The following is a 22,101-nucleotide window of genomic DNA, read 5'->3' on the forward strand; positions in this document are numbered from 1 at the left end:
GGATTGGAGGGTGTCGATAGTTGGCGTCAGCCTCATGTCTCTGTTTCAAATTTTGCTTTTGCTAGCGTTATTTTTTACTTTTTAAATCTACTAACCCGCTGCTGCCTACGCATTTTATCATTTTGATTGGCCTGCACGAGGCTGAGCCTCATCCCGAGGACCAATCTGGTTGCCTGTGTTGATGTATACATCGGACCTGAGTGAGCCGATGACTGCGGTCTCTTTACTCGTTCAATATGACGGGGTGACAAATGAATGGAATCAAGAAATAAATAAAATTTCAATAATAAATTATTTAAAATTGGCTTTGGAACGAATCAGCTGGCCGTTGCAGTTGATCACCCAAACAAAACCCGCTCTTCACTTCGGTTGAATGTTCCGAAATGATCAGGTATATATTTGGGTTGTGTACGAGTCCCGGAAGGCTTGGGAAAGTGGGCGTTCCCAGAATTGGGTCTCATGCACCCACTGCGAGAACCAGGGGTATGCCTCCAACTCTGCAAGTGTGGGCCGGTCCTCTGTGTTCTGGCTCAACATGGCTTGTAGCACGTCCCTGCAGTCTTGTGGCAAATTTTCATTGATGCGCAAGGGCTCGTTGAGGATACGATCCCGCCTGCTGTGGATCCTGCGAGGACTACTGTATGCGCTGGGGCTGAGGAGGTCAGGATGGCTCCCTGGCGCAAGTGGAAAGTCCCAGGGCCAGAAGCCATGAACAATGCCATAGACAATGACACCCAATTTCCACAAGGTTTCTCGCCGCAGATCATGTCCCATATCTATCCCAGAGCAATGATCACCGGTGAAAGTCGACATATGTGAGGCTAATTCGGGTGACATCTGATATTCTTGGAATGGGACAAACATGTACTGGCGGTTGAAGAATTCTTTTTCGTGGAGCCCAAAGGTGACCTCAGCTAAATCAAGGACTTGGACCTATTTTTTTTTTTTAAAAAAAAAGCAACATGTCAGCTCGCAAGCATTCCAGCAAGAATTTTTTTTTTTCCGGACTTCACTTACATTCAGTACCTTATCCACAATAAAGTTGTTGACTGAAATATCGCCATGCCAAAGATTCATGTCAGCCATGTGTGTGACTGCCTCCACGAACTGTGCTGAGACCTTACAAGCACCACGCGAGTCAAGTAAAGGTCTACGGGTTTCAGTTAGCAAATAGTGCCCATTAAATGCAGGAAATTGTCGCTGGTAGTCACGACCTCCTTGCGGAGCTTGGTCCGGGTCATAGTCGGTGCATGGTGACATGACAATCGCCTGGAAGCGGTCGTGGGTGTAAACTGAATCGAGCGTGGGGAATCTGTCACTGTCGGTCAGGAAAAGTAACACGAGAGCCTCACTAGGGATAAATGTTTGGTAATGAGTGTGTGGGTTCGGAACCTGTGCCATTGGCGGGTTCCAAAAGGACTGCTGCAGCGCATCAAGCAGCGTGAGGTGCTTTTCTACCTTGATGGCATAGTGCCGGAGGTCTTCCGGGTTAGCAACCCCTCCATTTCGTTCCCGCCCAAGGAAGACTGAGCCGAAAGCTGTGTTCTGTTAGCATTCTGACCATCGAGACACGAGACGGGTGTCATACTGCCTTCACCGGCTAGACCGTACACGTCGATTGTCTCTTGGAGACTTCCACACATGTTCTGCACGCGACCTCGAGTAGTATTTTGTAATGGATCAAAATGATCAAGATATTCGAGATACTCATCTTTCTGAAAATCAACGCTGTCACTTGGGCTACTTCGGTAGCCGTGACTAAACGTGGTATGCGGACATAGCGAGACAGGTCGGTGCTCCCTAGCAGCCAGGGCTGTCTGTAGACGATCTCGTAGAACTTGAAATAGATGGGGCTGGTTTATAGCTAGCTGGCTTTGTTGGTCGAGAAGTTCATTTATAGAGAAAGCAAAAGACCCTTTCCAATACTCCGGGGTAGACCAGCCCCTCGCGATGTTGGAGTTCCCAGACATGAGAAATATGAGCCTCCGTGAAACACAGTGTGTGGAAAGTCTATGGGGGCTGTGGTTATGGAAGAGAAGTTTGAGTTGAATTAAGCTTGGATTGTTCAGGCCCTCACGGAGACAAGATTATTATATAGTTCAAATCACTGAACAAAGCTAGCCATGATGCCAATGTCATCTATTTCCCCCTCATTGCATCAAAGATGGAAGGAAAGAAAGCGTTGTCAACACCAACAAAGGTAGGACAATGGCCTAACCCCCATTGATAGATGATGGAAGTTTCAGGTCTTTTTTGATGAAGACTTTATTAATAGACCCAACCCGATCAGACGAGGCTATCTAGCCACAACAATGCAAAAAAAAAAACAAAGCCAGAGCGACTGTAGTTTTGGGGTATGCCCAAGACCCGGTCTTTCCATAAACTGATGAGCCTCACCAAGTCTACCCCGCCCGTCGTGGGCGCATTTCTCAACACATTTGGTCCACATTCATCATAAAACGCAAGTCTGGACCGGAACTCTTCGCAATGGATACAAAATTAGCCAACCATAAATGAAAGGGGCCCGCCGCGTGTTGAGCCTCCTGCAAAAACCAAGACCCAAACAGCTTAGTGTTTGAGGCTGATCCAAGGTCGATGGAACCAAAATTAAACCCTTAAAAAAAAGGCGCTAGCGTTAAACAAACGTACATTTTTAAAGCGCGGGACCGGACGAAGTAGATAAGCTGCAAAAAGACTCCTTCCGTCCGCGGTATCCCTGAATAGGTCGCAGGGTGTCAATGCCCTCCACGCTCAGGTAGTTCAAGCCTTAGACCCACACCCCATGACTGGGCGTGTCACACCCGGGCTTAAGTTGGGGCGGATGACAGGGTCTTTCTCATTCAATACTACTGTAGTAAGCCGCCCCCACAACGCCCGACGCCGTGGGCGTCTGCTCTTCAGTACAGAGGTTCGCCCGGGCAAAAAATCACGAATATGCCAGATGTAGAGGCGTCCTTTTGTTGCCTGCTTATAAAAGGACTGAATGTGCAAAACAACTATCTTATTTCTTCCCCATCAACTCTATCAGTTATTCCGGGAATCGTGCATCCTGTATGTACATGATAGTATTCACATCTTCTCTTTTTTTAGAACCATGACGACATTCAAGCTAGATGACCAGGCTACACAGGACGCCCAAGAGAAACAGGCAGTCAACACGTCGGCCAAAAGACAAGATCAATGCACTCCTACAAATGCTTGCAATCCCCAAGTCGACAGCCCGTTACAAGATCTTCATGCGGTGCCAAGTTCGGTGTGTATTGGCGAACCTATATCTTATTGTATGGTGTATGAAGGCTTCATATTTTATAAGGCAGATCCAATTCCAGGGAAAAAGCCAACATGGACCCGGGTGGAGCGCACTCAAATGCATCTTACTCAGGGGGAATTGTATAAGATGGTGCAGAAACGGGCAAATAAGGTTTCTGCAGCACAGCAATATCAAAATTTGTCGGATACTCGCCGTGCTCATGTCAATCAGTTAATACATGAGCAACGACGGATTGAAGCACATATGGAATGGAGCTGTGTCTATGCGAAGGAGCGCGACAGGCCCTCCAAGGCCCGCAACGCTCATCGCGATGACTATGAAACCGTTTCAATGGATATCATTCTCATGAAAAGACCCATGAAGACCAAGTCATACCCAAGAACACCTATGGGAGACTTGGTGGACCTTGGGATGCCATTCCGTCTGAACAGAATTGAAGCACATCAGATTGATAATGTGCGTCCTAACATGGTAGCCTTTCCCAACTATCAGGCTGCGCCTTCGGCAGTATGGGTCCATAGGGACCACCAGCCCTTCATTCCGGGCCAAGTTGTGGCACCTGGATGTGTGGTACAGGGACCATTGCCTCGTCCAGTATCGGTTACCAGTCCATTTACCAGACTAGACTTAGGACAGAACACGTCAGGCCCCAGTGAGCCTTTTCAAAAAACAAGGCAGGAGCAAGTCCATGCTGATGAGTAAGTAATCTCTCAAATATAAAGCACATTGTTTCCCGAATTGAAAGAAGAAATCATGGCTAACTTTTGTTTTGGTGTATAGGGAGCAGGTAAAGCATGCTCATGATGCAGCAGGCTACTCATCCGAATCTAGCGACGACGATGACGATGACGATGATGAATCTTTGATATTCGATCAGTCACAGTCTGAGACCAGCTCTACTATTGGAGATACAGGAATCATGGAGTGTGACTGCGAGGAACCACTCCAGCCAACTCCTCCCCCCGAGGCTCGGTCCTGCAGTCCAATTCGTCGCGACTCTAGCAATGGGTCGCATTACCGACGGAAGTCTCGGGGCCGGAGTTTTGGTCGCAAGGAAAGAATTCGCCATAATCACTTTGACATAATAACTTCAAAGAATGTTTTGCATAATATTATACCTAATAAGCGAGTGCGAGCACCCGCGGGTATGTCCAGTGTCTCCACTGCGGACACTAAGGGATATCGTATCCAACGCATAGATGACGAGGAGTTACGAAATCGACTACTTGAGTGTGAATCTAGGATTGAAAAATGGGAAAGGGCATTTGAACAGCAAACAAGATTTCTACAGAGGATGATAGAGGAATCCTGCCAGCGCCAGCAGCAGCTTGAGAGACGTGGATCCTTTTGGGATGTCTCTTCAATGCGCCACTGTGGATGCGAGTATTCCAAGGATAGCAATATGGATGATTCTAATTGATACATCGAAAGCTATCGGTGTATCTTATTTCCCTCCTTTCTCTATTCAAGTTTATTATGAAAAGGTACCCATTCATTCATTCATTCATCCTTTTCTGTCCTCTTATACTTTTTGTTCTTGATATGTTATTTCTTTTTGGCTCTGTGCAAGGTGGTTTAATGAGGTACAAATGTTTGAAAAGGCCAACAATTTAGTCTACAGAGCATATAATACCACAAGGTAATGCAGGGTCAATTTGATAATGCCAAATGAAAATCTTTATTCGAGGGCTTGTTTTGTCGTTACCTGCTACCCAGAATGTCTTTGCTGTGCAGAGAAATGTGACCCATGAATTGAGAAATCACAAAGCTAGTTCCTATGTAGAGAATCAACAATGAAGAAACAATTTCGCTCGAAAGCAGACAGTTTAGTCCTATCCATATTATCTTGGTCAGGTGTAAGAAGGATGTCGAAACCTATATTATTATTATTATGTAGTAGTAGTAGTAGTTGTCGTCGTAGTAGCCTTGGCTATGGGTGTTCTTCAAATTTTTGATCCATCATTGAACACATTATAGCCTTGAGACACGTCTTCCAAACCTTTAATACGACGGCAACAGGTGTAATTATGTCATAGCGGGGAGGCCCGGTGGCTCAGGCGCTCGGCCCGATTGTCGGGATGAGCTGCCCCTCCATTTCTTTTAATCATCCGTCTCGCTCTTGCACTTACCACTCACGCCCTCTCAAACATTTCATCTTTCAAGTCAATTCAAACTCACACCATATTTCATAATGCCTCGTCAATTCTTCGTCGGTGGAAACTTCAAGATGTACGTGTTTTGGCCCCGGGTACCCCCACCATACCTAATGATTGCCCCTCCATCTCACTCCCTGAATGCACTTCTGCTTCGAGTTACCAAAGAATGCAACTGACAAAATGGGCAGGAACGGTGTCTCTGAGAGCATCACCGGCATCGTGAACAACCTCAACGCTGCTAAGCTCGATGAGTCCACTGAGGTCGTCATCTCTCCTCCCGCCCTGTACCTCACCCTTACCCGCAGCCTGGCAAACGCCAAGATTGGTGTTGCTGCCCAGAACGTCTTCAACAAGCCCAATGGTGCTTTCACCGGTGAGATCAGCGTTGAGCAGCTGAAGGACACCAAGATCGACTGGGTTGTTATCGGCCACAGTGAGCGCCGTGTTATCCTGAAGGAGACCGATGAGGTATGTCTCGCCCCGACAAGAATGGGCAGGCATGAAGGCCAAGCACTTGTGAATGAAATTGACATTCTATATCTAGTTCATTGCCAGCAAGGTCAAGGCTGCCATTGAGGGTGGCCTCTCGGTCATCTTCTGCATTGGTGAGACCCTGGAGGTACGTCATTCCATTTCGGTTACCCGTTTTTTCGTGTCCCTTACCCGGTGTGGGTCATCGGGTTGCGACAGGAACGAGAACCTCCGCTAACACCCGATTCTATTTGCAATCCCATAGGAGCGTGAGGCCAACAAGACCATCGATGTTGTTACCCGTCAGCTTAACGCTGCTGCTGCCGTGCTGAGCAAGGAGCAGTGGGCTAAGGTTGTCGTTGCCTACGAGCCCGTCTGGTAAGACAATTGATCCTCAAATCTATCGACCTAAGGTTTTAATCCATTGTACCTCTAGGGCTATTGGCACTGGCAAGGTTGCCACCACTGAGCAGGCTCAGGAGGTCCACGCTGCCATCCGCAAGTGGCTCGGCGAAGCTGTCAGCGCCGAGGCCCAGGAGAACGTCCGTGTCATCTACGGTGGCTCCGTCAGCGAGAAGAACTGCCGCGAGCTTGCCACCCAGCCCGATGTTGACGGCTTCCTCGTTGGCGGTGCCAGCTTGAAGCCAGCTTGTAGGTTCACGCTTTCAGCCTTTGACCTATGCGTTACTAACCGTATCTTTAGTCGTCGACATCATCAACGCCCGCATTTAAAGGAATTCACTCCAAATCCTAGATAATATGATGCCTGCATAGTCGCATCGAAGGAAGGGTTGACTGATACCGAGGCACATGTGTCAAATAATGCACTAAAAACTTTGAACGTGAGATTTGTTGTCATGAGAATATATGTACAATGTGAAAGCCGTCGGTATTTTCGGTTTGCGGCATATTAAAAGTATATCCGTTGTGGTAGTTGAGATGCCGATGAAGACTATAAGCCTTATCAATCATGTAGAAATGCACACAGAATGCAGGAAGAAAGAAGAAAGCATGTAATCCAAACCCAGTACAATGCTCACGATGAGTACATCACGGACACCCCAACCCCGCGCCAGTATGATGCCCCAGGACTGCCGCCTCCACTTTGCGTTGATCCACTCCCCGAGGACGCGGAGGAGACGCTCGGAGTCAACGAGAATGAACCCGGGCCCAGCCCGACACCAGCACTCACCAGCAACTCCTTGACCCGGCCTTCCCAGAGCAGGCGTACGTTCCAAGACTGGTCAATACGGATCTTAATGACCGAGTCGTTGGCCTCAATTTCATTGCCATCGTCTGCCTTGACGACGGAATCGGGTTGAACCGGGTCGGAGGCGAGTGGAGGGGACGGTGGGGAACCCGGGAGCGAGGCGGAGAAATCATGCAGGCGCATCTTGTGTCGGGCCCATTCAAGGCCGTCATCGGCAGATGTCGCTGATTTCGCGGATCTTCGCCAAAGTTCGCAACCAGCCACCATCTCACTCTCCCAGCTGTATACGTTGAAGCCAAAGCGAGAGCTGAATGCAAGATTCGGGGACGCACGAAGGGAGTATGTGGTGGATAGGGAGCCGGTGATAGGAGTAAGAGTGAGCGTTAAGGTATAAGGAAATGTGGATATTGGGGTGGGATTGCTGGTAGACGAGGACGAGGATAATGGCAATTGACTCGCCGCTGGAAGAGTGCTGAATCGCAGACCTGTTGACATGCCAACCAAAGAGGAGACTGGAGAGTAGTACGCCTCCGCACCGGCGGAAAGAAGTGATAATGCTGGCCGGGTATCGTCGCGGGTGTACCGAGGGTGGGAGCCAAAGTTCCAAAGGCCACGCCAGCCGAAAAGAGCATTATCGGTGCTAAATAGATATTCATTGCAGTATTTGCCAGTGTCATGGGACAATTGAGTCAACATCGAGGCTTGCGGCGCAGACTTTGATAGAGGTTGCCCCTGCGTTGAACAGACTGCAAGTGACAGCTGCATGGTCGGAGATATCCTTCGCAAGAATAGCGCATATAATGTGGTAGGCGAAGGAAGATGTAGTGAAGCATACATCAAGGTTGCTTTACGATGCGCTGCCGCTTCCGCCGATTGGTCTGCATCTTCAGGTACTGAGCGCGGTCCATCTTTGAGTCCGGAAATGCTAACACCATCAAGAAGAGAGTCCCATTTCCATGCGTGCAATGGAGCTACGGGAGCCTGGACCTGTCGATAACCAGGGGATACCTTTCGAAGAGGGATCAAGGAACTCCGACTAGGAGTATTGTCGAAAGGGACGGTGCTAAATAGGTATGAGACGGAGCCATCCAGTAAGCCCACGGTACCTAGAGTATAACTGGTGCCAAAGTGGGGAGTTGAGAGAGACGAAAGACGGACGCGCAGTCGCTCGGGGGTCGAAAAGTCCAGTATCGCTATGTTTGGTCATGTTAGATCACTTGTCGCGCATCCCTGAACACGCTAAACTTACACTGGGCAGTGGTCGTGAGCGATGAGTAGGAATTGTCCTGATTCCAGTTGGTCGCCTCAGCAAAGGCGAGCTGGATATAGTCCATAAAATCCAGCATTGTCCCTCGACGGCGCGGACGACGTAAGAAGAGAGTCCCGGCGTAGTGGATCGAAGACAGCGTCCCGCGATACGACCAGCTGCCGGCCTGATCGGGGCTAGCATGGTCGGATAAGCCTGGCACGTGATTGTTATCAGTGAAAAAAAAACCACAATGCGGCCGGCCACTACAGACGAACCATATTACGCCTTTTCAATTAGAATCCACCATAGCTCACAATGCCTCGTTCAAAGCGCGCGCGCGTGGTTCATGAGTCGAAGACGACCAAGAAAGACCACAAGGAGCAAACTCGCCGGCTATATGCCAATATCCGGGAATGTGTCGAGGAATATGATCACCTGTTTGTCTTTGCAGTCGACAACATGCGGAACACCTACCTGAAGGATGTGCGCACCGAGTTTGCAGACAGCCGGTATGTTTTTTTTCTTCGCCACTGGGAGTTATGGATAGGTCTTGCAATTTCAATGCGGAAATTCCTAGCTATGGTCATCCGAGAATCACCTTGATATCGGCCCACTAACCGTATGTCTCTCTAGTCTCTTCTTCGGAAAGACCAAAGTCATGGCCGTTGCTCTCGGTACAACACCCGAAAATGAAGCTGCTCAGAACCTGCACCGCCTCAACAAATATCTGACCGGTGCTGTCGGCTTGCTCTTCACCTCGCGCGCCGCTGACTCTGTGACCGATTATTTCGAGAACTTCCGCCCCCAAGACTTTGCTCGTGCCGGCACTGTTGCCACCCGCTCCTTCTCCATCCCCAATGGCTTGGTCTATTCGCGGGCTGGCGAGGTCCCCGCCGAATCTGATGAGCCTATTAGCCACACCATGGAGCCTGCACTCCGCAAGCTTGGTGTCCCGACTCGTTTGGTGAAGGGCAAGGTCATGCTGGAGCTGACTGAGGGACAGACCGGCTACCCCGTGTGCCGAGAGGGAGAGACCTTGGATTCTCGACAGACTACCCTTATGAAGATGTTCGGTGTGACTTCTTCCGAGTTCAAGGTTGACCTCAAGGCCTGCTGGAACCGCAACACTAGTGAGATCAAGATTCTGGAACAGGGCGATATGGAAGTCGATGCTTGAGAGCCGTGCTTGTACTGCATTTACCTCTCTTGTTTGACCCTAGTGAGGTTGACCAAAAAAAGATTCTCTATGGGCATCTTACGGAGTTTGGGGTGGGCGCTTATTGTTTCTTCTTCAATATATTGAACGTTATTTTCCCTCCATATATTCTTCTAGAAAGAGACCATTTCTTTCACCTTGATGTGCCTATGACAATAGATACCAAATTGGATGAAAAAGTCTACTCGTACCCTAGAAGCTCAGAACGAACCCAGATAAATGCATTCCTTACGTCAATTCACGTCTACCTAGGAAGATGCCTGCTATCAGGTCATTGCAATTGCTAGCCCCTTACCTGATCTTACCTGAGCATCGTTGATTCCCACCTGCCAAATTTCGACTAAAATACATACTTACCCCCCAAAGAGAGAAAGAGTGTGTGAGGCAAGAGGTCCTATGAGGGCCGAACACACTGAAACACAAATAAAGAAAGGAAATACCAAGGGGAAGGCAAAAAAAGGGAGGAAAAACTTTGGGAAATACAGAAATAGTTCGCCGGATTTTTGTCACCTGTGTCATGCAACAAATGCGCATAATTGATCAAGTGGCTGGGGCACGGTCGGATCACATATACCCGGGGATCATCAAAAGCATGAAGCGAAGGTGTGCATCGAGGATATCGACAACTGGCGCTGATCATCTCTAACCCGTTTTTCAAGTGCTCGAATATTCATCTTACCCCCTTACCATCGGTTTGAAAGGGATGCACAATGAACAAGATCAGGGATACCCACCAGCAAATAAGGGCTGAGAGGCAAAGTGAATAGTTTCCACGGGCAAAGAGAAATAGTGTTTAGTATCGTCTCCTGGAGCGCGGGTCATCATAGCCATCATCCTCACGATGACGCTTGCGGCTATGGTCTTCTCGGCCACCGCCGCCATACCTATCGCGATCACGCTCGCGATCACGGTCCCGGTAGCGATCGCGATCTCCATTGCGGTCCGAGGCGCGGTCACGGTCTCTGTAGTCACGGTCCCGGTCGTCGCGACGATCACGGTCCGAGGGTCCATCTCTGGGACGTACGGGCTCCCGGTTGCTGCCAGTTGCGCCGCGGTCGAATCTGCCTCCTCCTCCTCCTCCTCCTCCGTAAGAACCACCGCCAAATCCTCCGCTTCGTCCGCCCCCGGGGCCAGAGGGGGCGTTGGGTGGTGCTTGGCCACCGAATCCGTTGCGACCGCCTTGGTAACCAATGCCTCCACGGCCACCAAATCGATCACCGCCGCCGCGAAATCCTCCGCCTCGGAAGCCTCGCCCACCAAAGCCGCCTCGGAAGCCACCGCCATAACCTCCTGGTCCGGAGGGGGCGTTGAATCCAGGTCCCATGGGTCGCGAGGGCATTGCCTTGGTATATCCACGTCCTCCAAGACCTCCACCAAAGCGACGTGGCTTCCATCCCTTTGTCGTGCGGCCGCGCTCTACATCCACAAGGACTCGTCGGTCTTTGATCCGAATTCCATCTGTTTCCTTATAGGCCGCTGTGTGGTAGTTGTACTGGGTCAGCAATCAATATTCTTACCAAAATATTTGAGCTCTAGCGGAGTCTCCAAAAATCGACGGCCTGGCAATAATACCTTTCATGTCTTTCTCCCTTTCGTAAACGATGAACGCATAGCCTCTGTTGGGCCTCTTGGCTGCCTTTGGGGACACTGTGTCTTTGACGATGCGAATCTGTAAAGAACCCCCCTTAGTTTTCATGAAATCACAAGGCATTTAAATCTGGAAGCTTACGCGCTCAATGGGGCCGAAGCGGCCAAACTCCCGCTCCAGATCTGCTTCCTTCACCTCATAATTGAGACGAGCAACGAAGAGTGTCCTGAATGGGTCCCCTCGAGCTTGCGTATCCTTCTCTGGGTTGTCTAATGATGATTATGTATGATCAGTAAGGAAGCTCAAAACGCAGATGGCATACGTGACGCATACAGTCTTGCAGGCTGTCGTTCAGCTTTGCGGCTATCATCTCCTTCTGCTCCAATTTCTGGCGCCATTTGCGCTGGAGCCAGCACTCAGTAGCATTGTAAGGTGACTCTTCTTCAAAGGCTTTTGCTTCAGAGAGGTACTGGGCCACTCCGGAAATGGCGCTTTTCTTGCAGTCCTCTGGGGCGCGATCCGAGGGAGGAATATAGCGAAGGGGTGGCCGGGGCTGAAAAAGGGCCAGCAGAGGAGGAGGGAGCTTGTCTGTCATCGTGATCCCTCAGCCCGTTGCTTGCAACGTGAAGATAAGATGACGACTGTTGAAGCTGGATGAGATTCCTCAGGAGTGTCGCGTTCTGGTGTGGTCTCAGTAAGAGAGTTAGCCGCGGTAGACGTTCCAGACGCAGTAAGCGCAGAACTCACCGCCTCACGTGCACCAGAAAATGCCCCGGAAGAACAGCGGCTTCAAGGCGATGACAATTGAAAGGAAAAACCAACAGCCAAAATGCCTGTGCGAGGAATCAAAGCGGTCACGACTGCCAGGGTATGTAACACCGTCAAATACTTCATGCATTGTGCAATATTCCTGTATTCACAACTGACGCGATGCTCATTCAAAGAACGGTGTCGGTGCCTTCATCCTACAATGCAAACGCCTTGACTTCCACTACTGCAATTATGGTGGCAGCTCAAGAGGAATGCTGTGAGTTATTGCTGAATAAATGTGATTTAGTGATCATTCTAACTGAGATTGATCCATAGGAACTTCCTTACGGAAACCCTTCCCGCTTTTGCTCGCGAAAACCCTCAGGTTGAGATCCACGTTTCCCCACGACATTCGAAGCACCCTATGATCAAAGGCCACTATATCAATGGTCGAGAGAAGGCAATCTGTGTGCGAAATATGGAGCCTACTGAAATCCTGAAGAAAGCCATGATCCTCAAGGATGCAAGTGGAGAGAAGCTGAAGTCGCAGAAGAAGCCAATAACAAGTCTGAACGAGAGTGTGCGTGGTATTTGGTCACCATATCATGGTGATCTGCGTGGTGTATAATGTATGTGCGTTTTTCGTTTGCAGGGGTTTGCCTTGTTGCAGTCGCTACAGCCACCTGGCCGATGGCTTCAGTCACTGCATTTATTGTATCATTTATTTAGGCCACCATTTCCTTTCACTGTCACTCCTGTTTCTGCCTACTCACTTGTTGAGAAGCTGTTATCTCTCTGTGGTACCTTTACCTTATGCATTGCAAAGCCAAGCCACTATATCCGTGAATCAAACTCAAAATTCACATGTTCAATAGAGACAAGAAGTCAACAGCCCATTTAACATTCCTCTATCTTTAACGCGATCTACGCAAAGTTGGGACCTGGAAATGGAGAAAGAAGAGGCAGATTGAACAAATATCATGAACGTATGCTAGCAAAGAACCCAGGAGAAAGGTGGACCCGAAAACGCCGCCTTTTCAATGCATATTGGGTATCGACAAGAAACTAAAAAGACATGGCACATGAAAACACCAGCTGCGATGCAAATGAGGACCTCTAGTGAGCCTGAACGGCTTCACAGATATAGATGGAGCATAGCTGTGGGTGCGCTGACTTGTTTACCGCACCCCTCAACCTGGCATTTAGAGAATGGTTTGGTTCTTTGAGCAGTCTGTGCCTTCTTTGCTTTTGATAAAGATCGATTCTCGGCACATTCACCACAGTAAACCTGTTGGGAAGGTGTTAGCTTGTGATTGAACGGGTGGGATATTAGGGAAACAAACATGACCGCAAGGTTTTGCAACCCAAATCTCTTGCCTTTTGCCGTCCCCAGTGCCAAGCTCCCAGTTACAGTTGGGACAAATAGCAATGTCATCCTCCCCTAGAGTTCTGGTGAAGCCTGCTGGGGCAGGACTTGGAGCTTTATACCTATCACGTTGGCGCCGCTCCTCCTGGCGACGAGAAAGGGGGTCCATAGCAAAAGATGAAACGGCATAATCGAGAATGACCTCATTAGTGACATCGATAGGAGGTAGGCCCGCGGAGCTTCCGATGAACAACGAGTCACCCAAATTAGGCATAAACTGCCTATGTGCCCGTTGCAAGGCTCTCGGTAAAGTTCTGTCCAAAGGGGCAAGGCGATGCATGTCATGGGGATGTTGAGACCGAGCGCCTAGAGGGAAATTGGTAGGGAGCAAGCTCAAAGGATCCCACCGTCTGGGTGGCTGGCGGACAGTAGCCCGGACGAACTGAACCTCTGGACTACTGGAAGGACCTTCACCTGTATGGTCAGGCTCAACTTCCAGGTCAACAATGTCTGTTTCCGCCATGATATTCCTACCAAAGCGGGGAAGCCGTGAGGAGGTTGAGCCTTGAATGTCGGAGGAGTGGCGACGGGTATGTTGTGGAGGAGTTTCCGGTTCATTTGTGAGGTCAATCACATCCTCTGTTTGACTAGCTACTTCAGCTGGGCGTCTGAAGTCAAATCCATCTCGGGGTGTTCTCATGGGTGGCAAGCGAGCGGGACGGGAGCTGGATGTGTTCGGACGGGGAGGATGAAAGTGGTGATGCCAGGACATTTGGCTCCCATCACTTGATTCTTGGGACATTTGACGATGCGTGCGCTAAGAAAAGACAAAATTTGTTAGTCAAGAACTGAACTAATTATCAGTTGCCCCGCGCTTTCAACCTTCAGGTTGTTGCTTACCTTGGACCTGGCGCCCACGAACTGGACGCCAGGGTCTTCACTCATATCAGTTCTGGTACCTAAAATACACTGGAAAATGGACCCAGGTGTGTTAACAGATACAGAAGACGACTCCAGTAGAGTCGAGGCAGTCGCATGATCCTTGGTCGACATAACGAGCAGGCCCGAGTCCCCAGGCGGTATTGTTCTGCCGTGATGTGAAAAAGCGGAGATAACTACTAGGCGGTGAAATGATGGCGATAGCGTCCTCGCCATAGAGGGAAATGGGAACAAGATCAAATATACCGAGATCGCTAAGCTTGGCACAAGAGCTACTCTATATACTGATAAATTGCTGCTTCTATTGTTTGTAGACTAATACTACGCCAAGGGAAATAAGGATAAAGCCCTATTTCCTGCTGGTTATAACATGAGAATTCCACAAATGTGAAATCTGACTGCAGATAAAAGCAGGATGCTGAATCGAAGATTGATATTTCAGAGAGAAACTAGCGTATCATCACGAGTTCCCACGTGATTTATTGCCTGGTATACGTATATGCAGAATAATTCTCATCGCCATCTGACTATTGCCCATGCTGTGGTTGGATGTGCATGCATGTTACCGTCCAATGTACGACGTATTCAAGAATGATTCGTATTTATCGCGGTACCCTATGCTCTATCTATATCTGCCAAGATATAGGGTGGGTCTGCTATATAGGACCCATGTAATTCATGAGACAGTCTTGAATGATTAAGTTTTTCTGATTTGGGAATTTGGAATCCACCCCACAATGTACAGCCATGAAGCAAATAGACACTAGGCTTAATGGTGAATTAGAGTTTTATGCTTTGGCCAGAAAAATTGCGAGGCTGATGAGATGAGGCATATGCCTGGTGTATGAGTATTCAGAGCCCTTTACATTCCGATATCGTGCTCGTTACACAAACCCACAGCACGCAATTCAGCTTTGGTCGAAACGAATTGTCAGTTTCTCTGTGAGTTCAACTCCAATTTAAGAAAGAGCGCTCAAACGAGAGGTAGAATTGAAAGTAAACGGGGTAATAAATATGGATTGTATTTTAATTTTCCATGCAAGTAAGAAGTCATAACATCGAAGAACACCGTGGGAACGCAGATATCCGGCTGTAAAATTACACGTTTAAGCTCCATAAGATAATGACTATGCGGCAAGCACGGTAACTGCACCACTCTCGCTCAAGGCCACAATGCTCTGAGCAGCAGATCCCCAAGCCACAGCCACAGCTGGCACGGCACTCCGTAGAGGCTCTGACCACTCCTTCGAAGCCTTGTTAAATTGTTGGACAGTCACGCCGCTGGGACCACCTGTCAAGAGGAATTGACCAGTGTAATCCCAGGATAGCGAGTAAATTTGGTTCCCGGTGTCCAGCACCTTGGTTTCCTTGGAGCTGCGAAGATCCCAGATCGATACGGTGGTGGACTCTGCGGCCACGGCAGCCAAGAACGTACCATTCTCGGAGAAGAAAAGCCCCTTCACGGACCCAGTCATCGCGTATTCGGCAGCAGCGGCTCCGGTCTTGACATCGAAGATCTTGACTTGGCCGTTCGCACTACCAGCTGCCAGAAGGTGGCCATCAGGGTGAAAGTGTACAGACAACAAAGCTTGAGAAAAAGGGTCAGTGTTTTGGCAACTATCGCCCAAGTCGAGAGAATAGTTCTTACCAGCATCAGTGAAAATTTGGTTGATAACAGTGCCAGTTACCAGATCATAGAGGACATAGCTCTTATCAACACCAACGGAAGCGACAATATCGCCAGTTGCATGAATTGCAAGTGCAGTCACCTCGCCGGCATGAGATGAAAAGCTAGCAACTGCACCGCCATTTTCGAAAACCTTGACCGAACCAGTGGCAGAACCAACAACCGCCTTGTCGCCGGCCCAGGCGGCATCGGTCACCGGACCGTCGACCTTCAACGTCTGTACAACGACATTCTTGGAAATGGAGTAGACACCAACAACGCCGTCAACACCGCCGACAAGTGCCAAATCTCCACTGGCATTAATGGAAAGGGCACGGCCGCCAGGATAGAGAGGCTCTGAGGTTTCAATGGGCTTCAAGGCAGAGATAGCCTCGGTGTTGGCCCAGCCCTCGGGCACTGGGCGCTTCCGACGCGTCTTAGACAGACTGTGAAAAAGAGATAAAGTCAGCAAAGCAGAGCAAATCAATACCAAGCAAGAGCACATACGCAGCCTGTGTGTTTTCCACTCGCTCCAATACTGCCTGGGGCAAACCGGCAGAGTCAACCTGCATAGCCTCACCACTGGAGCGGGTAGCGCCAACAGTGACCTTTGAGAGCGCGTCACGGGCCTCATCACGCTCCTTGGTCAGTCGCGCAATCACTCGCACGGCCGCATCGTGTTGGTAAAGCGCCGCACTGAGTTCTCGCCGAGTCTGTGCCAAGTTCTGCTGAAGGGTATATGTTTCAAGAGCAAGGGCATCCCATTCCTCCTGGAAAACACTGAGAAGAGATGGAATTGAAGTGAGGGTGGGAGGGCGAGGTCGAACAACGCGTTGCGACTTGACATCGATTAAATCTTCGGCAGAGAGCTCTTCACCGTTGACGGGGTCTTTGCCATGTTCGGCAATGTATGCTTCAACAAGGCGCTTCTCAAAGACGCTGCCTGCTCTGATGTTAGATCCAGATACGATGTGCGATAGAGGATTGATTAAGCATACCGCTCTTCGGCGAGACGACCGGCACCTGGGGTGCCTCTCCGGAAACTGCGGTAGAAATTTGATTAGATCAATTGATCCCCAGAAAGCGACGCTGATATCATCGAAGGTAGAGCACTCACTTGCGCAGAGCATGATTGAATGGGGAATGGATAGAGGGAGATGGATGAGGAGGAGCTGACGCGGAGCGGCTCCAAAGGGACTTTTCGATGAGTCCCGTTCCGGTTTAGCGCGGCGTCGAGCTGTTTGCGCCGCTTTGGAAGATGCGCCGTGCACTTCAAGCTCATTCCACCCTCACACCCCCTTTGGTGGTGACATTCAATTACTGAAGGGCTTGATGGTTGTTTTCGAATGATTCTTCGTCCGCAGTTCCCGACAAGGCTATACAGCATGATCTAGACTTGAAAAATCCTAATCCCACCGCCCAGTGTCACCCGGCCATGTCGAAGAACTCGAAGCTGGCCTATGGTACGCGCCTCCCAATTCCCTCGCCGAACCTCTCCTTACGCACTATATAGAGGCACAGGAGCCTGCATTTCTTCAGAAACTTCGTGGTCACTACGGAACTTCCTCCGGTCGCCTGGAGCGACCTGCTGCACGGCCGCGCAAGGCCAAGAACAACGATGACGACGATGATGCACCTGTCTATGTTGACGAAGAGAGCAATGAGGTGATTTCAAAGGAGGAATATCAAGCCTTAGTCGGTGGAGGTAGCGCGGATCAAACGAAGGACTCGCCGTCTGTTCAAGGTGAACCCACAGCCGAGGGACAGGACCAAGCGCAAGCTCAAGCAGAACCTGTGGCGAAGCAAAGTAATCTGACTGAAGTCGGCGGCCAAAGGAAACGCAAACAGGCGAAGGTTGTGGGTGAGGATAAGTCTGATGAGAAGGTCGACGAGAAGAAGATGGCCGACAATGCACAGTCCAAGGTGCCAGCTTCTCGGAAACCCAAGAAGGCGAAGAAAATCAAGCTCTCCTTTGATGAAGAGTGAAATTAGAAAAATTTTAAATATAGCGCATATGAATATGAAGCGCTTAGAAAAGCGTCTGAACTTAGGCGCATCCGGAGTCCAGGTTGATTCATCATGAGTCAAATCCAATCGTTACACTCACCCGCCTTCGAGCGCGAGCCCACACAAATAGCACATTCGCGTCATAGTTCAGAATGAAACCGATCTAAATAAAATATCTCCTTGGAAAAAAAAACCCCCATGAAGGACTCTGCGTAGAATTCTGTATTGGTGATTTGTTCTCAAGGTGCCGATATCATTGTCGGCATCGGCCCTAGGCGCGACTTTCTATTCCGCATTTCTCAGCAACTTTTTTTTCTCCGGCCAGTCGGACGACTTTCTCTCTCCACCACTTCTCATCTACTGGACCTGCGAGACACTGGGAGAGGGTCAGCACCAGTCAAGATGCCTGTGGTCAACGTCGACGACCTCGTCCGCCTCCAGCGGAAGCCCGAGGATATTCGCAATGTGAGTTGTGCCCCTCCATCCCACCTGTGATGTCAGGCCCGCGGTATACTAATCCCGAACTTAGATCTGCATCCTCGCCCACGTCGTAAGTTAAGGCACCAAGTCTAATGTTTCCATCAGAACCCATGTGATTGACGAGTCTCTTTTCTTTCCTTCAAGGATCATGGTAAGACCTCATTGTCCGATAGCCTGATCGCGACCAATGGCATCATCTCGCCTAAGCTAGCGGGCAAGATCCGCTACCTGGACTCTCGTCAAGACGAGCAGCTCCGAGGTATCACGATGGAGTCTTCAGCTATCTCCCTATTCTTCTCGATGCTCCGCCGTCCCAGTCCGGATGCGGCGCCTGTCCCGAAGGAGTACCTGATCAATCTGATTGACTCGCCGGGACATATAGACTTCAGCAGTGAAGTCTCTACAGCGTCCCGTTTGTGTGATGGTGCCGTCGTCCTCGTTGATGCTGTTGAAGGTGTTTGTAGTCAGACGGTGACCGTTCTGCGCCAAACCTGGGTTGAGCAACTGAAGCCGATCCTCGTCATCAACAAAATGGATCGGCTCGTGACAGAGCTTATGATGAGCCCTAGCGAAGCTTATTCGCATCTCAGTAGACTCTTGGAGCAAGTCAATGCAGTGATTGGCAGTTTTTACCAGGGAGAGCGCATGGAGGAAGACTTGCAGTGGCGCGAGCGTATGGAAGACCGGGCCAACGCCGCTGCTGCCCGGGACAAGGATAAGGCCAAGAAGCAGTCTTTAGATGATGAGTCCACTCAGAGTGTCAGTGAAATCGCTGACTTTGAAGAACGGGATGACGAGGATCTCTACTTTGCCCCTGAAAAAAACAACGTCATCTTCTGCAGTGCAGTTGATGGCTGGGCTTTCACTATCCGTCAATTTGCCGCCATCTACGAAAAGAAACTCGGTATCAAGCGGGCTGTTCTAGAGAAGGTCCTCTGGGGTGATTTCTACTTGGACCCCAAGACAAAGAGAGTGCTTGGCCAGAAGCATTTGAAGGGTAGGGCATTGAAACCTATGTTCGTACAGCTGGTTTTGGATAGCATCTGGGCTGCATATGAAGCGACTACAGGCGGAGGGAAAGGCAAAGGGTAAGTTCATAGGGACTTTATAACCATTGGACTAGGGTGTCTGATGCTAATGGGCTCTTTTTAGCGATCCGGTTTTGTTGGAGAAGATCACCAAGTCCCTGAACATCACCATCCCGCCATACATTCTGCGCTCGCGTGACCCGAAGAACATCATGACTACCCTTTTTTCCCAGTGGCTACCTCTATCAACTGCAGTACTTGTTTCTGTCATTGAATACCTGCCCAGTCCCCCGGTGGCACAAGCTGCCCGACTTCCAGACATGATCGAGTCATCTCCTGGCTCGGATCACATCTCCGAAGAGATCAAGCAAGCCATGATCGACTTCAAGACAGGCCCCGAGCAACCAGTGGTTGCGTACGTTAGTAAGATGGCTGCAATTCCGGAGAGTGAATTGACGTCGAGCAAGAAACGCAGCGGTGGTACTATGACCGCAGACGAGGCTCGAGAAATCGCTCGCCGCAAGAGAGAAGAGATTGCAAAGATGCAAGCCGAGGCTGGCGCCGGCCAAGGCGATGACTTTGCCCAAATGACCTCGTCATTCGCGAACACATCCTTGATTACAGAGGTAGAGGAGCCGGAAGAAGTGGGCGAAAAGGAAGACAAAGAGCATCTGATTGGATTCGCCCGGCTTTATTCGGGAACTATCTCGGTTGGAGACTCAATTTATGTGCTGCCGCCCAAGTTCTCACCAGAAAATCCACATGCCAGCCCAGAACCAAAGAAGGTCACTGTCACAGACTTGTATCTTCTTATGGGCCGGAGTCTTGAGCCACTGCAGTCTGTCCCGGCTGGTGTGGTCTTCGGAATTGGAGGTCTTGCAGGCTATGTCCTCAAGACAGGTACGCTTTGTAGCCAACTTGAAGGCAGTATCAACCTGGCTGGTGTCTCGTTGAACACCCCTCCCATTGTCCGCGTTGCCCTTGAGCCAGCAAACCCCGCGGACCTCAACAAGATGATCACCGGCCTGCGTCTACTTGAGCAGAGTGATCCCTGCGCCCTATATGAGGTGCTCCCAAGCGGCGAACACGTTATTTTGACGGCGGGTGAATTGCATCTAGAGCGATGCATTAAAGATCTCCGCGAGCGCTTCGCTCGGTGCGAAATTCAAACCGGCGAGGCTATTGTCCCGTACCGGGAAGCCATTGTCGACGCAGCTGAGATGGCTCCTCCCAAGAATCCGGAGCTTGGTCGGGGAGGTGTTGTAGCTGTTTCCTCGTCTAAGCAGATGACTGTGCGCCTTCGCGTTGTACCTCTGCCAGAGGCTGTGACCGAGTTCCTTACCAAGCAAGTTGGAACCCTCAAGCGGGTTCAGCAGGAGAAGCGCAATTCCACAGAGGCCGAAGCAGCCGTGGAGGGTACTGTTGAAATAGTTCAGCAAGTGGACTCTGCTGATGTCGATGCTACTGGCGAAGCCCGCGAGGGTAATATCCTGTCCTTGAAGGAATTCCGCGAGGAGCTGGACAAAGTGTTTAAAGAAGAAGTCAAAGAAGACCAAGAGCTATGGAGGAGCGTCGTCGACCGAATCACTGCATTTGGACCCCGACGAGTAGGACCTAACATACTAGTCGACGCTACCACGGTCAACTCTTGTGATAAATTGTAAGTTGGGCTCTCACCAATGCCAGATATAAGCAACCAGCGCAACTACTAAACACCCTTACTCTCTAGCTTGCTGGGCGACAAACAAACCACCATTTCCCCCGACGACCAAAAGGCGCTGCTGATTCGCGACTTCTGTGACAAGATTGCATACGCTTTCCAGCTTGCGACTGGCCAAGGACCTCTCTGCCAGGAGCCCATGCAAGGCGTTGCTGTCTTCTTAGAAGACCTTTCCGTCGATGTCAGCGCTGGCGACGACCTGGACAAGGGCCGTCTGACAGGCGACTCGATCAAGCTTGTCCGCGAAGGTATCACCCAGGGCTTCCTCGACTGGAGCCCCCGCATTATGCTCGCAATGTACAGTTGCGAGATCCAAGCAACGAGTATGTCCACTTCGCAATCCCCCCCCCCTCTCCCCACCCCAAGGTGAAAATCAACACTAGCTAACCACTCATCCCTCCTTAACAGCCGAAGTCCTGGGCCGTGTCTACGGTGTGATCACCCGCCGCCGTGGCCGGATTCTGTCCGAGATCATGAAAGAAGGCACGCCCTTCTTCACAATCCTCGCGCTCCTTCCCGTCGCCGAGTCGTTTGGGTTCGCTGAGGAAATTCGCAAGCGCACGTCTGGCGCGGCCCAGCCGCAGCTTATTTTCGCAGGCTTCGAGGCTCTTGACGAAGACCCCTTCTGGGTGCCCGCGACCGAGGAGGAACTGGAGGACTTGGGTGAGTTGGCGGACCGTGAGAACGTGGCGAAGCGGTATATGGACGCGGTCCGCATGCGAAAGGGATTGGTTGTACAGGGGCGGAAGTTGATTGATGCGGAGAAGCAGAAGACGTTGAAAAAATAAAGCAGTGCTGGGTGCTGGGGATGTGGTTTGTTCTTATTATGTCGATGCATTTGATTCATGTTGGACGGACATAGAAAGAAAAGAATGGATTGGCTATCTATGGATTTAACTGTTTTTATATAACTGTCTATCTAACCCGCAGATACTGCTTTGCTAGTGCTTTCAATATTTATACACATTGGCATACAGAGTTGAA

The 22,101-nt window shown here is 50.1% G+C and overlaps 11 protein-coding genes across 11 annotated transcripts; 6 read left to right on the plus strand and 5 right to left on the minus strand.

Annotated features, from left to right (window-relative positions):
* Positions 1-387: 387 nt before the first annotated feature.
* Positions 388-1,643, minus strand: N7462_004458 (Protein kinase domain-containing protein; the record flags this gene model as incomplete). Its single annotated transcript, XM_057076184.1, has 3 exons — positions 388-933; positions 1,018-1,538; positions 1,589-1,643. 3 exons carry the CDS (start codon positions 1,641-1,643, stop codon positions 388-390), a joined length of 1,122 nt encoding a protein of 373 aa, XP_056935689.1.
* Positions 1,644-3,094: 1,451 nt separating this feature from the next.
* On the plus strand, positions 3,095-4,691 carry N7462_004459 (uncharacterized protein; the record flags this gene model as incomplete). The annotated part of the gene is made up of 2 exons (XM_057076185.1): positions 3,095-3,969; positions 4,052-4,691. 2 exons carry the CDS (start codon positions 3,095-3,097, stop codon positions 4,689-4,691), a joined length of 1,515 nt encoding a protein of 504 aa, XP_056935690.1.
* Positions 4,692-5,462: 771 nt separating this feature from the next.
* N7462_004460 (triose-phosphate isomerase TPI1) lies at positions 5,463-6,630 on the plus strand (the record flags this gene model as incomplete). The annotated part of the gene is made up of 6 exons (XM_057076186.1): positions 5,463-5,500; positions 5,616-5,895; positions 5,972-6,046; positions 6,164-6,276; positions 6,335-6,549; positions 6,602-6,630. The coding sequence occupies 6 exons, from the start codon at positions 5,463-5,465 to the stop codon at positions 6,628-6,630; spliced, it is 750 nt and encodes a 249-aa protein (XP_056935691.1).
* Positions 6,631-6,934: 304 nt separating this feature from the next.
* On the minus strand, positions 6,935-8,454 carry N7462_004461 (mitochondrial distribution and morphology protein 10; the record flags this gene model as incomplete). The annotated part of the gene is made up of 2 exons (XM_057076187.1): positions 6,935-8,301; positions 8,358-8,454. The coding sequence occupies 2 exons, from the start codon at positions 8,452-8,454 to the stop codon at positions 6,935-6,937; spliced, it is 1,464 nt and encodes a 487-aa protein (XP_056935692.1).
* Positions 8,455-8,672: 218 nt separating this feature from the next.
* On the plus strand, positions 8,673-9,534 carry N7462_004462 (ribosome assembly factor MRT4; the record flags this gene model as incomplete). The annotated part of the gene is made up of 2 exons (XM_057076188.1): positions 8,673-8,866; positions 8,991-9,534. 2 exons carry the CDS (start codon positions 8,673-8,675, stop codon positions 9,532-9,534), a joined length of 738 nt encoding a protein of 245 aa, XP_056935693.1.
* An 832-nt stretch (positions 9,535-10,366) lies between these two features.
* N7462_004463 (U1 small nuclear ribonucleoprotein 70 kDa) lies at positions 10,367-11,756 on the minus strand (the record flags this gene model as incomplete). Its single annotated transcript, XM_057076189.1, has 4 exons — positions 10,367-11,049; positions 11,146-11,242; positions 11,303-11,430; positions 11,495-11,756. 4 exons carry the CDS (start codon positions 11,754-11,756, stop codon positions 10,367-10,369), a joined length of 1,170 nt encoding a protein of 389 aa, XP_056935694.1.
* A 234-nt stretch (positions 11,757-11,990) lies between these two features.
* Positions 11,991-12,539, plus strand: N7462_004464 (mitochondrial 54S ribosomal protein mL43; the record flags this gene model as incomplete). Its single annotated transcript, XM_057076190.1, has 3 exons — positions 11,991-12,029; positions 12,106-12,188; positions 12,248-12,539. 3 exons carry the CDS (start codon positions 11,991-11,993, stop codon positions 12,537-12,539), a joined length of 414 nt encoding a protein of 137 aa, XP_056935695.1.
* A 507-nt stretch (positions 12,540-13,046) lies between these two features.
* On the minus strand, positions 13,047-14,330 carry N7462_004465 (putative RING finger domain protein; the record flags this gene model as incomplete). The annotated part of the gene is made up of 3 exons (XM_057076191.1): positions 13,047-13,199; positions 13,255-14,094; positions 14,178-14,330. The coding sequence occupies 3 exons, from the start codon at positions 14,328-14,330 to the stop codon at positions 13,047-13,049; spliced, it is 1,146 nt and encodes a 381-aa protein (XP_056935696.1).
* A 1,013-nt stretch (positions 14,331-15,343) lies between these two features.
* N7462_004466 (pre-mRNA-processing factor 19 family protein) lies at positions 15,344-17,012 on the minus strand (the record flags this gene model as incomplete). Its single annotated transcript, XM_057076192.1, has 4 exons — positions 15,344-16,328; positions 16,390-16,825; positions 16,881-16,925; positions 17,000-17,012. The coding sequence occupies 4 exons, from the start codon at positions 17,010-17,012 to the stop codon at positions 15,344-15,346; spliced, it is 1,479 nt and encodes a 492-aa protein (XP_056935697.1).
* A 305-nt stretch (positions 17,013-17,317) lies between these two features.
* On the plus strand, positions 17,318-17,868 carry N7462_004467 (DUF4604 domain-containing protein; the record flags this gene model as incomplete). The annotated part of the gene is made up of 2 exons (XM_057076193.1): positions 17,318-17,345; positions 17,396-17,868. 2 exons carry the CDS (start codon positions 17,318-17,320, stop codon positions 17,866-17,868), a joined length of 501 nt encoding a protein of 166 aa, XP_056935698.1.
* A 423-nt stretch (positions 17,869-18,291) lies between these two features.
* On the plus strand, positions 18,292-21,905 carry N7462_004468 (GTPase RIA1; the record flags this gene model as incomplete). The annotated part of the gene is made up of 6 exons (XM_057076194.1): positions 18,292-18,354; positions 18,419-18,439; positions 18,514-19,457; positions 19,522-21,057; positions 21,127-21,440; positions 21,526-21,905. The coding sequence occupies 6 exons, from the start codon at positions 18,292-18,294 to the stop codon at positions 21,903-21,905; spliced, it is 3,258 nt and encodes a 1,085-aa protein (XP_056935699.1).
* Between the last annotated feature and the right edge of the window lie 196 nt (positions 21,906-22,101).

This window comes from Penicillium macrosclerotiorum (assembly GCF_028827735.1).
Source record: "Penicillium macrosclerotiorum strain IBT 26536 chromosome Unknown utg000003l_segment0_segment0, whole genome shotgun sequence".
Taxonomy (NCBI): Eukaryota; Fungi; Ascomycota; class Eurotiomycetes; order Eurotiales; family Aspergillaceae; genus Penicillium; species Penicillium macrosclerotiorum.